The 14426-nt window shown below is 43.4% G+C and overlaps 1 protein-coding gene across 3 annotated transcripts in view; it reads right to left on the bottom strand.

The window, feature by feature from the left end:
- Window positions 1-14426, bottom strand: part of DAAM1 (dishevelled associated activator of morphogenesis 1) — a 161930-nt gene that overhangs the window by 17102 nt on the left and 130402 nt on the right. For all 3 annotated transcript variants that reach the window (XM_032405215.1, XM_032405214.1, XM_032405216.1), the window contains 3 exons: window positions 14081-14187; window positions 6563-6647; window positions 1659-1765 (listed from right to left, as the gene is read on the bottom strand). In XM_032405215.1, the coding sequence (XP_032261106.1) occupies window positions 1659-1765; window positions 6563-6647; window positions 14081-14187 (299 nt within the window). The remainder of the gene's footprint in view (window positions 1-1658; window positions 1766-6562; window positions 6648-14080; window positions 14188-14426) is intronic.

Below are 14426 nucleotides of genomic sequence, written 5' to 3'. Positions count from 1 at the left end.
CACACACACACACACACACACACACACACACACACACACACACACACCCCTCACCCTCTCCTGGACAGGAGCACAGGAAATGAGGCCACTTTGTCTGGAGAACCCATTTCCCTCCGACCAACAGGGGGTATTTGGGCAATGGCAGCTGGATCCTTAGCTCTAAACAGATCAGGCAACTGCTAAAAGAAAAGGAAAGTTGCCTCCTCCCCTCCTCAGAGTCCCAGGAGCTCTTATGAACAGAGGACATAAAAAGGAATGAAAATATAAAGCCTCTCCCCATACTGCTGCAAATAAGGGGCTGTTTCCTAAGTTTCTCCCATGCTTAACTTTCCACAGAGTCTGCCTTTGGCAAAGCTGCAGAGTAAAACTTGTCTCCATCATTCTCTCCTCATATCATACACTCCCCGCTCATGTCCCCAAACCATCCTCTGTCTTTACAACTAGCTCCCTATCTGCTTTCCTCAGGGCTGGCAGGCTCTGCCTTCCAAGACAGCAACCAGTGACCAGAGATAACAGGATGCAAACTGGCCCCTGCTCACACTAAGTTGCTGCTGCTGAGAGGGTGAGGGCAGGCATTCTTGCCAAGGCCTTCTAAATCAAATCACTGCCTTATCTGCTCTCTATTGGAAACTTCAGTCCAGTAGCCCCATATAATCAAACAGACCTGGGTTTGCAGCCCAGGTTCTCCTCTTGTTAGGTGACCTTCAATAGGTAACTAAACTCCTCCATTAGATGGAAGAGAATACCTCCCCACCCAACAGCCCTCCTGGCGGGGCTGATAGGAAGATCAAGGGGAGGATGCATGCACAGATCTAGACAATTACAAAATGGCAGCAGGTGATCGTCTATTTATCTACACACAGGCTTGCTGGGCACACCTGTCAAAATTCCAAAACCATCCTTTGTCCTAGAGTAGTATATAAAATGGCAAGTTGAGATGGAACAACAACAAAAGTAAGTCTGGATATGACAGAAATGTAGAGTGAGAGACACTCCCCTTGGCTACACTCATAGGCCTTTGGTACTCAGGGGAAAAGCTCTGCCCTGGGGTTGAAGGACAGTCTCGGGACCACTGGTCCTTGTCTAATGCAGAATCAATTTTCCAGGCCTGGGATGGCAAATAGACTCAGCTCACATGCCAAAGAAAATTATGAAGCAGTGGCTGCCTCTGGGTTTTCTGGAGAAGGGTTGAGAATGCTTGCCAAGGCTCTGTGGGAAGTGTGCCATGATTGATTAGAGATGTCTGCATGTGTCATGATTTGACATCCAGACCCTAGCTGTTCATGTATGTGGGCTTCAGGTCGACACTGCTGAGTCTGTCCATTTTTTGAGATGCTGAGGTACAGAGAGGAGTGAGATACAATCCCATAGCAGTCAAAGTGGTGGGGAGAATGACACTTTCTGGAACCAGGAAAAGTTATGAGTTGTTTAGGTCCAGAACCAGAGGTAATTATGAAGAAATGCTAACCCTGGCTCACCCATGGGCAAGAACTCACATAAACAAATTCCACACAACTCAGACTTAAGAAGATTCTGTAATTTAAAAAGGGTTTAAGTTAACCCAGGTTACTGGCCCAAATAATTCAAACAGAATCGAAAGTTTAACTTCCCAAGAAAGGTAAGGGGCATGTTCACGTTTTATGCATTTTCAAACTTACCGGCTCATTTCAAAAAGGAATCTATCAGCCTTGGCCATCCGATCCAGTTCATGTTTATGTTCCTCCAACAGGTCAATGTCACTTTTTTCGGGAACAAATTTCAAGAGCTAAAAAGTACACACAAATATTAAAACTGAGGTTTATAACTAAATTCTTGCAGTAATTTTTCACTCTTTCAGTTAATTTGCCCCAAAGATGAGACTGTAACTTTTGTTTAATTTATAAACTCTGCTACAGGTCATTGTTAAGATATAATACAAATGACTAAATCTTTCCAGTTAGGTGGTCTAAAGGTACCAACTTCCAGTTACAACTAAGTTCTAGGGATGTAATGTACAGCATGAGGGATGTAACACTGTTATATAATGTACAGGAACGTTGTTAAGAAGGTCAATTCTAAGAATTGTCATCACAAGGAAGAATTTTTTTTCCTTTTTTATTGTATCCATAGGACATGACAGATGGTACTTACTAAACTTATTGCAGTATCATTTCACATTTGTAAATCAAACTACTATGCTGTATGCTTTAAATTTATAGTGATGTTGTCAGTAATATTCAATGAAACTGGGGGAAAAATCTTTTCTTTTTTACTTACAAGTAGTTAAATTGGTATAAGATTCATTCCTGGCACCTTTCTATTCTATATTGTCTCTCTATATTGTCTCACATTGTGGAAGCTCTTTACCAGGATCCATTTTGCATAGACCATTAGAGGGACTTGGGAGATTCAACACTCTCATTAGAAGATGATGCAAATGAGGTCCAGAGAGACAAAGCCGCTTACCCAGGATTACAAAGAAAGTTCATGTAATCGTCAGAAATAGAACTTAGGTCTCCTGACTCCCAGCTCAATGCTTTTTTCTATTACATCATGCTGGAATGAGTAATTCTATGTGTATTTTCCATTCAACTTGTTTATTTCTCTGGCTTATCTAATTCCATCTCATTTTTTTGCTCCATGTCGAGATGGATGAGAAGAACACAGTAGGATTTGGTTTTTGATGCTGTATTTTATTTTGGCGGAAGAAATGAGCACGGATTGTGGGAGAAATAGCAATAATATTTAAAGTTGAAAAAGTACTCTGTGTCTGATTTCCTTTACAGTCACAAATATGTGTATATGTACCCACAGCCTTGTCCATGTATGCTATTTTCTGGCAGATGCCCTTGGATATATACATTTTTTAATGACACTGACGCTCTGGACCCCAAGATCCTCCCCAAAACTTGAAGCTGGCATTTGGATGGTTCATTTAGTAGGTTTCCAAAGTGTGTTGGATTTAATGAAGGGACCTCAGAAAAGGCAGTCAGTCTGGGTGCCATCAGCAGGGAAAGAGACTTAGAACTACAGGTGAATGGTGTGCAGTTGAAAATATATTCCAGGCAGAGTACACAGCACGTGCCAGGGTCTGGAGTGGGCGGCACAGCATTTATGCAAGTAGAACAGCTATAATGGCAGGGGGGAGGGCAGCAGTGGTCAAGGTCAGGGAGTAGCAAGGACCTTATAAGAAGTTCAGTCTTTACTTTGAGGGTTCTGTGATATAACTTGAAATCTTAGGTAGGGGAATGAATTTACATTTTAAAAAGACCACCACGCTCACAGGATGGAGAAAGAATTAGAAAGGATCAAAAGTATTAGGGGGTTGTGATTAGACTGTTGGTACAATAATCCAGGTGAGAGAGGACAGGGGCCTGGATTGGGTAGTGGGTAGATTCTAGAGCTATTTAGGGAATTGAACAGAACTGGCCTGACTTGTTGATGGATGATGGATTATGGCAGAGGGTCAAAAGGATGAGGTCCAGGCTTCTGGCTTAGGCAACAATGTATACAGAGCATAACAGGAAACCCAGGAAGAAATGGCTGGAGGAGAGTGGGTGGGGAGAAAGTGAGTTCAGTGTTTGAAATACTGGCAAGAGAACCAAGCAGTGATTTCTAGTCGGCAGGTGGACAAATGGGTCTGACATCCTAAAGAGACCTGTTTGGAAGACAAAGCATCGATACTGGCTGTAACATGCAAGGATGTGAGTGAGGTAACCAGGGGAACCATCAAGAGACACAAAGCAGGGCTGGAAAGAAGCCAATGTTTGAGGAATGAGGACAAGAGGAGGAACCTTCAGAGGAGACAATGAAATGCCAAAGAAACACATTTCACCATGGAGCAAGTGGCCATTGGTGTCACATACCAGTAGCAAATCAAGGAAGATAAGGACTGCAAAGAGCCCCCTAGCTTTGGCAACAAGGAGGTGGCGAGTCCTTAGTGAGAACAGCTTTAGGGAGGTGAGGAAGAGTGAACAGGAGGTGAGTGTGGACAAGCTTTCAAGAACTTTGCTTGTATCAAAAAAGAGAGAGGACAGTAGCTAGATGGGCATGTGTGGTATTAAAAGGTGTTTTGTGAAAGGCTGAGACTCAAACAAGTTAAGAGTCAAGAGGAAAAGGTATAGGATCGAGGAGAGGGGGATAGGGTGCTCTGATCTGGCTGGGTCCCTGAGCAGAAGGAAGGGCTGGGCCAGAGCAGAGGCCAGAGACACCCCCTCTTTCCTGATGGGATGTAATGGATGTGGATGCCAGTGGGTTCACTGGTCTGGTGGCCTGATAGATTCTAGGCATTTATGTTCCTGTGTTCAAAAGGTGCCAGTGGACAGGACAAATATTTTCTTGCTCTTCCTCAGTTCAGGGAGGAAGGGAGGAAGGCAAGGGGAAGGGAGAAGGAAGAGAGAGAAAAAGACTTGTTTTCTCCCCTTGTTTTTATCTACTGGGCAAGGAAATTCAGTTCTAGTCTTAGGGACTCCCCCTACCCCCAAGACACACACACTGGTTTGTGTGTGCTAAGCCCATAGGCCCCTGTTCACGATAACACAATCACTAGCTCTCTTTGGTTTAGGACACTGTGAGAGGCACATGCTAAGGGTTCAGTCCCTCCCAAAGCAGAGTCAAGTGATAGACTATGTATGGATAGTTTTAAAAGAGGAATGAAGAGTTAGACAAACACCTGGGAATGAGGAGAAAGGTATGCATTCCAAGAAAGAGGAGGGTATCAATCTCGTCTGAGTTCTGAGCTCAGCAGCTAAAAGCAGGAGAGGAGGGAATGATGTGGTTCAAATGCAAATCATAACTAGGAGTAAAGAGATGCTAGCTTCAAGTTTGTCTGGGAGAAGTAGTGTGTGAAGGAAGAGGAAGCAGAGGAAGAAGAGTAGAATAAGTAGGAAAAGAAAGAGTATGGCAGATGACCAGAAAGTAAGACACACAGAATTATCAGGGTAGACCAGGTCAAAAGTTTCCCACTTGCCCAGATTCTGCTTCAGTAGATTGATTTTCTTACTTGTATTTATTTGAAGTACACTCTCTTTGCACTGTAAGCCCTTTTGGCAAGATCTTGAAATCCCTTCCCTCAAGGAGGAATTTTGCTGGATGCAATTTCACAGTAAACAGATCTTGTGGAATTTTAAACATATGACCTTGTCAACAGGGGCTGAAGGCCTAAGGACCAAAGCAGCTTTCCGCATAGTTCCTCCCTCTGTGTGAGCAGCTTCTGATGCAGACAACCAGAGTGCAGGGCCAGCTGGGGGCTGGAGAGGGGCATAGGGGTCTGGGCCGCACTTCCGGGCAGAGACCCTTGTTAGGACTAGTTGCAGACGGAGAGGGAAGGGTGTGCAGAGAAGCTGTAAAATGCTCTAAAAAATTAATCTTCAGTTTAGGAATTATTTTTAAACTATTTGTACACAAAGTATCCTAACAGGCTTGGATACAGTGTCATGTACTATTGGTAACGAAGTCAAACCTCAGAAAGGACAGCATGACAACTTATTCCATTGCTAAGTGTGAGGGTTTCCCCCAGGACGACTGCAGCTGCAGGTTTCAGGTGGGGCAGGTGCACTGGGGTGTGGTGACACCGCACACATCACTCCTCCCTTCTCTGTCAGAGGCCTTTTCGGACAGCAGTGAGAACACCATGGAAAATGCATAAGCAGCCATGCCACCCAAGATCACTGTTATCAACACAAAACAGCCTTTTCCTCTGCTTCTGGGAGCTGAGCATGCCTATGGCTGAGACCTCAAGTTCAGCCTGGCATCATGATCGCTGGGGTCCACAGTTAACCTTCAGTGGACTTGGCACTAACAGACGTGGACCTCTAAACCAAAATCACGCAAAAGAGGATTTTGTACCAAGGACAATGAGACAAGCAGACAGAACAGTCTCAGAAAGTGGAGATGATCTCCACGAAGCACAGAAAAACTTAGGGCCAGACCGAGAGACAGGTAATAATCCCTGAACCAACTGCTAGTTCAACAACATTGTCATTTAGGGGACAACTGAACAAAGCTGCTGAGAAACACATAACAGAGTTGGAACAGCTCCACAGAACGTGTTACAGGAATACTGCATGAAGAGAGGCTAAGTCCCTCCATTCAGCTTGTCTGGCCATGGTTAATATGAGTTATTTTGATGCAGATGATAGAGCTAGGGGGTTTAACAGTAACTCCTGTGGTGTAGGAATGGTGAGTCACAGCCAAGACACAAACTATATTAAGGATTCAGTAATGAATCAGTTTATGTAGTAGTCTGTGATCTCATAGTGCTAGTGAGATGCTCCATATTCCTGTCCAACAGACTTCCCTAAATCTAATAGATTGTGCATGACCTATGAAGGCTTAATAACTTAACTGCAGCATGAGGGACAGAATCTGGCATTGTGGGTCCCAGGCATCTGACAAACTTGTGATCTTCTTTTTCACCCAACATTTTGAGGAGCAACAAGAGAATAAAGTCTCTTAAGACAGCCACATTCAACTTTGGTTCAGAGATGAGGAAATTACCCACCAGCAACAACCAGATTTTCTCAATATCCCACTCCCTGCTGAAAGCCAGTTGTCACTTATGCTGAGATGTCTGGCAGCTCACCTGTTCCAACATGTCCTTGGGCAGATCTTCCTGCTCGTCCATTGTCAGAATTGCCCGTTTGATTTCATCATTGGACAGTTTCAACCTGGATAAAGAATATTTTATTTTGTTGTTAACAATATTGGCTTGAGTATTAAAATTTAATGCAAGATAATTCCTTCTGCTACTCCAGCTGCTGATTTTCAAGAACTGTTTTTCTCAAAATCTTTTAGGGAAAGCTTATTTCCTGACAATATCGCACCTAAAAATAGTATTTTTAAATTGCTTTAACATTCTTTCAGGACTCCGTAATGCTCTGCTGACACAGAGAACAAAGCTGTTATGTTCTATTGTTTAGTTTCCTTGAGTAAGGGGTTGGAGGATGAGAAATAGGGAAAACACCGATACACACTGATTTCTTTAATATATAGTATCCATGAATTGTAGATGACAGAGAAAAACTAAATTCTTTTTTTTAAAGATTTTTAAGATTTATTTATTTATTTTAGAGAGAGAGAGAGCACACACGCAAGCAAAGGCACAGAGGGAGAGGGAGAGAGAATTTCAAGCAGGCTCCACGTCCAGCGCAGAGCCTGATCTCACAACCCTGAGATCATGACCCGAGCCAAAATTAAGAGTCGGATGCTTAACCGACTGAGCCACCCAGTGCCCCAAAAAACTAAATTCTGAACTTGGTTATTCATTAGGAGTGCTTAAAGTTTGCTTTCAGATAGGTGGAAATCTGTTATCATTAAAAAGTTCAGTAGTTAATACGCAGACTAAAATGTATAAGGCACTTCATGAGGAGTTTTCACATACATTATTTCATTAGAGGTTTAAAATAACTGTGATGGTCATTTTTTTTTTTTTTAATGGAAGGAGAAACTGAGGCTCAGAATGGCTAACTGATTCGCCCAAGGTCAAACATATGGAAAGTGGCAGTATCTAACACAAACACGAAACTCTTGATTCCTAACCCCAAATTCTTTTTACAAATCTGCTTATCTAGTTAATATCTTTTAGGGAAGAATTTATGCAAAACCACAAATCTGTTTTCTGTTTACCATAAATTTATATGATTTACTAATTTAAATAAGGATTTATGTCTTGTTTGTGTCAGCACAACAAAGTGTGGACTATAAAGAAGAGGCATGAAATTAAAACATACTTGTAAAAATGTGTTTTTATTAGACACAACCAATAGTCTTAACCAGGGGGAGAAGTCTTAATCAGATTATTAGCTAGAACAACAGAGTCACTCTTTTGTTCTACTTGTAAGCATTAGATCCAGACTTACTTAAAACAAAAAAACAAAACTTACTTCCTTATTAAACTACCACTAAAGTGGCATATTAACATTATTTGTTCTGTTCTAGTCTATGATCTTCAAGAAAAAAATCACATTTAGGCCTAGAGATAAAGGCATAAACACACAAACACAGAGCAAGCCTCCATGGGGAACATTTGAAGGCGAGGGTTTTGGCATCAGGCTGGGCCCCAGTCCTGGCTGACAATGACAGGCCAGTGTGACCTTGATAAAGGTGTTCTTAAGCCTAGTTTTCTCATCTACAGAATGAAATACTGCATGTAAAGCATTCAGCACCCTGCCTGTCCATGGATAAGGCTCACTAAACTATAGGTATTACTCTACCGGGGACATGCCGCAGCAGGACTTTCGTAATGTAACCTACACATTCACAGGCAATTACGTGATCGTTACACCGTGCTTAGTAGAGTTATCACAAACACTTCCCAAAGCACTCTCACACCCATCATTTCACCAGTTTCCTCTCTGTACACAACATCGATTAGGCCCACGAGTATTAACCAAGAATTAGAAGACAGGGTTCTTATTTTAAAGGTGGTTATAGTGTTTGGGAGAATCAAATAATAAGCTGAAACACTCGTGTTCTCACAGATAAACGAGAGGGCAGCCTGAGTGCAGGGGTGGACACAAAGGTCACAGAAAGAGGAAAGAACCCTGGAGTAGAGCGGGACGATGCACACCCCACTCTGGACAACTTTGGCTTGTCCTTTTCTCTAGATTTTGACATGATCTTGTTTAAACCAGCCATCTTGCTATTTACACTGAATGCTGTTTCATGTGCCAATAAGTAGGAAAGGGAAGGGACAAATTCGTGAATCTTATCGTACTAGTAGCATTCTCTTTTATCTCATGTTTTCAAATCCAAATATAGTATCTAGGCAATATGTGAAATTGCCTTTTTTTAGAGAGGGAGGGAGAGAGTGTGCGTTGATCGATACAGGGCTAGATCTCACGACTGTGAGATCAAGAGTCTTAAGAGGCTTAACCGACTGAGCCACCCAGGTGCCCTAAAATTGCCCATGTTCTAAAATGAGACCCATTCTATCACCTAGTCGGAGGTACGGTGCCATCCTAATTCCCTGGACCTGCACAGACTTCAGATTGTTTTAGTCATTCTTGGGACAATCATCACCCCACAAACATTTTCACCAGAACATCATGATGGAAAACCCCCCAAATTAACTGGAACAATTTAGCTGAGTTGGCATGGGTAAGACATATGATAGAATAAAAACTGTATCCTGGCTTCACTGTACAGCCTCTGGGTAGCCCTCAGTTCCAGGACACTAAAGGCTTTGAGTCAGTTAGGAGCAAATACCACAGTTCAGCCATGCAAGGCCAAGGAAGAGGAACATTAAGGAAGGTTGAAACTGCCACTAATGAAAACCAACTGGCTGTGGAAACATCTACAGTCATCCTGAGAAAAGCTCCACTTGTAAGAAAAAAATAAATTAGTTCTGTGTCCTTTTCACACTGAGCTGAAGAACTACTTTACGGTGTGGTTCTGCTGAGTCCTTCTGTTTTGCATTTAAAAGGAGTTGAAAATCGGAGTGAGAACAATACTTGAAGTATCAGATTTGCATTTCATTAGCTCCCCATATGGAGTGCAGAACTTCTTGCTTTTGAAATTGTATATATTTATGCTTCTCAACCCCCAGAGGCTGTCTGGACTACACACTAGTTCTAATTCATAACAATTTTGGTTTCTCTTTATGTGTCCCACAAAGAGACTCGGGACTTTAATGGATAGTACTTAAGAAAATCTACCTGTCAACATACTGCCTTGCACGTGGCCTGTTGGAGCAGACAAAGAAACTGTACCCCCGGGGACAGAGGAGAAGGGGACTCCGCCCTCTGGGATGGTTCTGTAGGTTGCCGGGTTCTTAATATCATCTGTCATCCACAGAATGAGTTGCTAATCTCTGTAATTTAAGGACTCTACCAATTCTAACGTTTTAATTGCTGTTAGAGCTTGGCAGTGTTCTGGTGTGCGGCAGGGTGGCAACTTGTGAGACATCCACCTCAACTTTCTTTACAAGGCAGGAAACAAACCGGCCATTTAAAAACAGTATTTAAGTCTACCTTGCTCCACTCAGGTATTTCAAAAATTTGCCAAGAGAATTGGAACATTCAGGCATAATTAAAATAAGTTAGGGATGGATGGCTCGATCAGCCTTAGGTCTGCTTCGGTGGATGTAAGCCAAATCTCCCCACTTTAAAGTAGCTTTGTGTGGTTTACTGCACCCCGGCTGCCATGTTAAGTGAGCATCTGGAAAACAAGAACGGCACAACACTTCATAAAAGTGTATTTTAGGTGGGTTCATTTTGCAATATAAACCAGCTTCCAAGTTTCTTTTTTTTGGGGGGGGGGGAGAGGTCTGTTTTAGGGAATAAAGCAGAGTGAATTTTAAATTGCCACATGCCGCCTGCCTATACCCAGTAAGTTGTTGCTCGCTCCGCCTGCAGCCTGAGGCAGGGGTTCTTAGTTTGAGGAACATCATGTCCATTCCACTCGCAAGTCTGTGACAGGCAGGGTCCCTCGTGGCCTGGAGCTTCTGTTTCAAACTCACACCTTCCAGGCAGTCTCTTCCTGGGAGCTGCAAGTGATCCTGGCCACTCAGGCAGCGAGTTCCATGTATAGGGCCCGCATGTCCCTCCCCCACTTGGCTTGTGGGACAGGAGGGGCTTCCTTCTGACTCCCTTCTCTGCTCTGGGCAGGGCTGTGGCAGGTGCTCTAACCAAAGGGTCCACTAACTTCTTCAGTGTGGGGGTAAGGGTGAGCTTTTAGGGATAACCAAACGCTGCAGACATATGTGCTCATTAAAATATTCCCCATGGAATACACCACAGGCTTATACTGTGGTAGAATCTGGGGAGAACACGGTGTTGCTGGGAATTAAACTCCTCGTCAGCAAGGTAAGAAACAGACAGGGTCGCCAGTCTCGGGGAATGAAATACGTAGAAAAGAAGAAAGACAGTAAGTGTGGAAAGGAAGGAAATCTTGACATCCACTTGGAAACACTCCTATTCATTGTCCCCATGCACAACACCGGTGTCCAAGTCCTACTGAGGGTCGTGTCTCTTTCAATTCTGTCTCTCGTCAGGTCTCACCTGGACATAAGGGCCTCCTATCTAGTGGCTGCTCTCGCGGCCAGCTCTCGACCCCTTCCAACCTCTCCTGCAAACCCTAGAGAGCAGACTTCAGACCTTATTAAAACAACTTGCACCAATTCCCGATCCCATGGGATCACAGGCCACTGACTGAGCAGCGATCGCAAGCGGGTCCCAGCAGCAGCTGCTTCACACGCACCAGGTCTAACATTCCCACACCGAGAGCCCGCCGCAAGGCCAGTCCTCTGCCCATCTCCATTCTACAGATGAGGAGGGCACGGCTTGACCCTGGCTCAGCAGTGCCCTCACCAAGGCACCAGGCATGGGTCCCGGGCTCTCTTGCTCAGTCTCATTCTTTATGACTGATGATTGCTACAATCGCAGGGCTCTCATCAGCTGTGCGCTGACCTGTCGGGTGCCTTGGCTTCCGCGGCGCCCCTCTTTGGAACTGCCTCCCGTCCCGCCCCCCCCCGCCCCCACCCTGTAACTGTTATCGCTCTTTGAGGCCCCCTTTCTCTGGTGAGCCCCATCGGTGTCCTTCTCACTTGGCTGAGCTCCTGGCTCCTTCTGGTCAGATCAGCCTAGGCCTGAGTTGTTCCCAAGCCACCGTGCCTGTGTCGTTTCTCTTCTCCAGTGAGCCATGAACTTTCAAAGTCACAGTCCACTCTGTGGCACCCTGCCTAGTGCCAGGAAAATAAATGTTCCCAAGTGGTAACTCTAAGAAAAAAGCATCGCACACACTTCCATAGATTTCTTTCTTCCTTCTAGCCCCTAGCTCCTTTCGTGTGTAGTAACGCATTGCCAACGAAGAGGGGGGAATGAAAGCAAGGTGAACTGCTGACTGGTTAAACAACTAAATATAACCCAAATTAAAACTAAATCTGCTTCATTTCTATTACCTTTACCACATAGCATATTACAGGTCAGTTCTGTGCTTTCCTGACAGGAGTAAACCCATTGATCATGGAGCAGAAAAGCATGTAGGGCTGAATCCTCTGTGGGAAAGATGGTTTTAGAACCCGATCCGTAAGGTCTAATCGCTGTAAGGTCAACTGGGACTCAAAATTACCTTGTTATGTACAATACGCTTTTTAATTATGCTCATTATAGTAGCACTCATTTGTTAAATTGGATTTTAATAGATAATTTAACAGATACAAGGCAATTTCTCAAAATTACCTTCCAGAGAGAGTTTAGATACATACAAGTTCTAAGTCACCTTAGGCTCTGACACTTCTGAGGTAACAAGGAAATTGGCACACTACAAATTGGAAATAATTCCTTCAATAATGAGATGGGAAATTTGCCAGAAAGAGTTGTAACCTTATCTATAACTAGTGTTAGTATTATTATCCTCACTGACATCTCATGCTGAGAATAATCTGTCTGTGAGGAACTGGGTCACAGATTTCACTGCGACGAGCACTTAAGTACTATAGAAATTCAGAGTGATAGCTCCCTTTGTCAAGCTGTTTAAAAGTGTTCCTCTAGACTGCAAAAGCACAAAATATAGGCAGAAATTCCAGGCTTTAGGGGAAAAAAAAACTTTCCCCAAATTTTCATTTAATGTCACTATTAAGAATGTGACTTGTAAAAAGAAATTATAACAAAACGAACTGTACATACCATTGAAGAAAAATAAGTAGACCTTCAGATTTTTCATTAGTATCTTCCTGAGCATGTGTTCAGGGAGAAAAAATGCGGGTAAGTAGAGGGCCTGGCCATTTACACAGCTTCCAGCCAGAGGCACAAATGAAATGCTAACCTGGGATGGAGCCCTGCATCGGGCTCCCTGCTCCGCGGGAAGCCTGCTTCTCCCTCTCCCACTCCCCCTGCTTGTGTTCCCTCTCTTCGCTGTGTCTCTGTCAAATAAATAAAATCTTTAAAAAAAAAAAAGAAATGCTAACAGGATGGTTCATGTTACCTTACTGGTTGTATTAAAACTCAGGGATCTCACTAAGCTTCAGTTTCTCTTTTACTAAAAGAAACACTTGCTCCCTAAAGTCATATATATCTGGCTAATATTCAAGCTCCATGCTGTAAACCAAGCAGCAGTGCTTTGTGTTAAAAGAAACTCACTGTAAGACCATCTAAAAAATAAAGACCGCCGGGCCGCCTGGGGGGCTCAGTCGGTTATGCCACGTCGGGCTCCGCGCTCAGCACAGTCTGCTTGAGATTCTCTCTTTCCCTCTTCCTCTGCCCCTCCCCCTGCTTGCGCTCTCTGAATAAATAAAAAATAAAGACTGCCACCTTCCCTCTTTACTCTCCCTGAAAGCGAAGCCACCTTACACCAGCTTTAATACATATACAACATTCTTTCCAGAACGTGACCAATGCGACATATACTTAATGCCCCCAAATTCAAGATCTTCATTCACCTCATAAGCGTTAAGTATCTTTGCCTGACAGAAAAGTCCCTTCTAGAGAAAAGAAGAAATTAGATACAGAAAAGCTACTTGAAATGCCCAGGACGACCTGACACAGTGCCTGAAGCTACGAGCAGATTCCAGCCTCCCAAATTTCCTTTCTTCTTTTCAAGTTCCAAGGCCGTGATGGTTCGTTAATTATGAGAAAGATTTCTGAACAGGGCTGAAATGGATAAATTAGCATTTCACTGGGGTTTGAGATTTATGTATCTCTTTAGTCATAAAAATGTTCAAAAAGAGCATGAAATCATAAACTTGAAGTATAAAAAGGTGACATAGAAAAGCAAAATGAAACAGAGCTGTCATCGTTGTTGCTGATTCTGGGACAGTGTTACTCAACAATCAAAATATCTCTAAAGCCAGGAAATATAAATAAAGGTAAAGTCCATTTTACAGGCTCTCTGGAAAATAAACAAAACATTGATTTGGGATGTTCTGCTCTTTAACTTCTGGAGTCTGTGGAAATTAAACTCTGAGAAAGGAAGCATCCAGCTCTGATGCATTCCACACAGGGAAAGTAAGGGCCATGAGTTCTCCTCACCTTAGACAGAAGAGAATCCAAAGAACTGAATCTCAGCAGAGTCCAATTAAAAGAATAAGTACAAACATGTGGTTTGGAGCCACAGGAGAGGAAAGTTGGTCCTACCAGAAATGTTTATTCAACATCAACAATACCTCGACAGAAGGATGTTGCAATTCTGAGCTCTCCGACCATCAATCACTGAAAGTTCTTTGACTTTAAGTTTGGAACTCAGTGTGTCATCAATGGCATCTGCTTCTTTCTATAAAGAGCATGAAAGAAATCCATCAAAGTCAAACAGGGACATTCCAACTTCAGATACACACTTTTCCTTTGTATTTTGTTTACACACACACACACACACACATGCACACACACACACACACACACAGGCGAAGCGGAGATGGTGAGGGAGGGAGCACAGGGAAGTGGTGGAGTTGAAACGAAGGGCTAAAATCGAGTTGACAAAGGGAAATAGTAAGAAAAGCTGACCACCCACAT

The sequence above is a fragment of the Phoca vitulina genome, unplaced genomic scaffold (genome assembly GCF_004348235.1).
Source record: "Phoca vitulina isolate PV1807 unplaced genomic scaffold, GSC_HSeal_1.0 scaffold7, whole genome shotgun sequence".
Taxonomy (NCBI): Eukaryota; Metazoa; Chordata; class Mammalia; order Carnivora; family Phocidae; genus Phoca; species Phoca vitulina.
The sequence above is the reverse complement of the archived record's forward strand: the minus strand, read 5'-3'. Positions and strand labels throughout refer to the sequence as shown.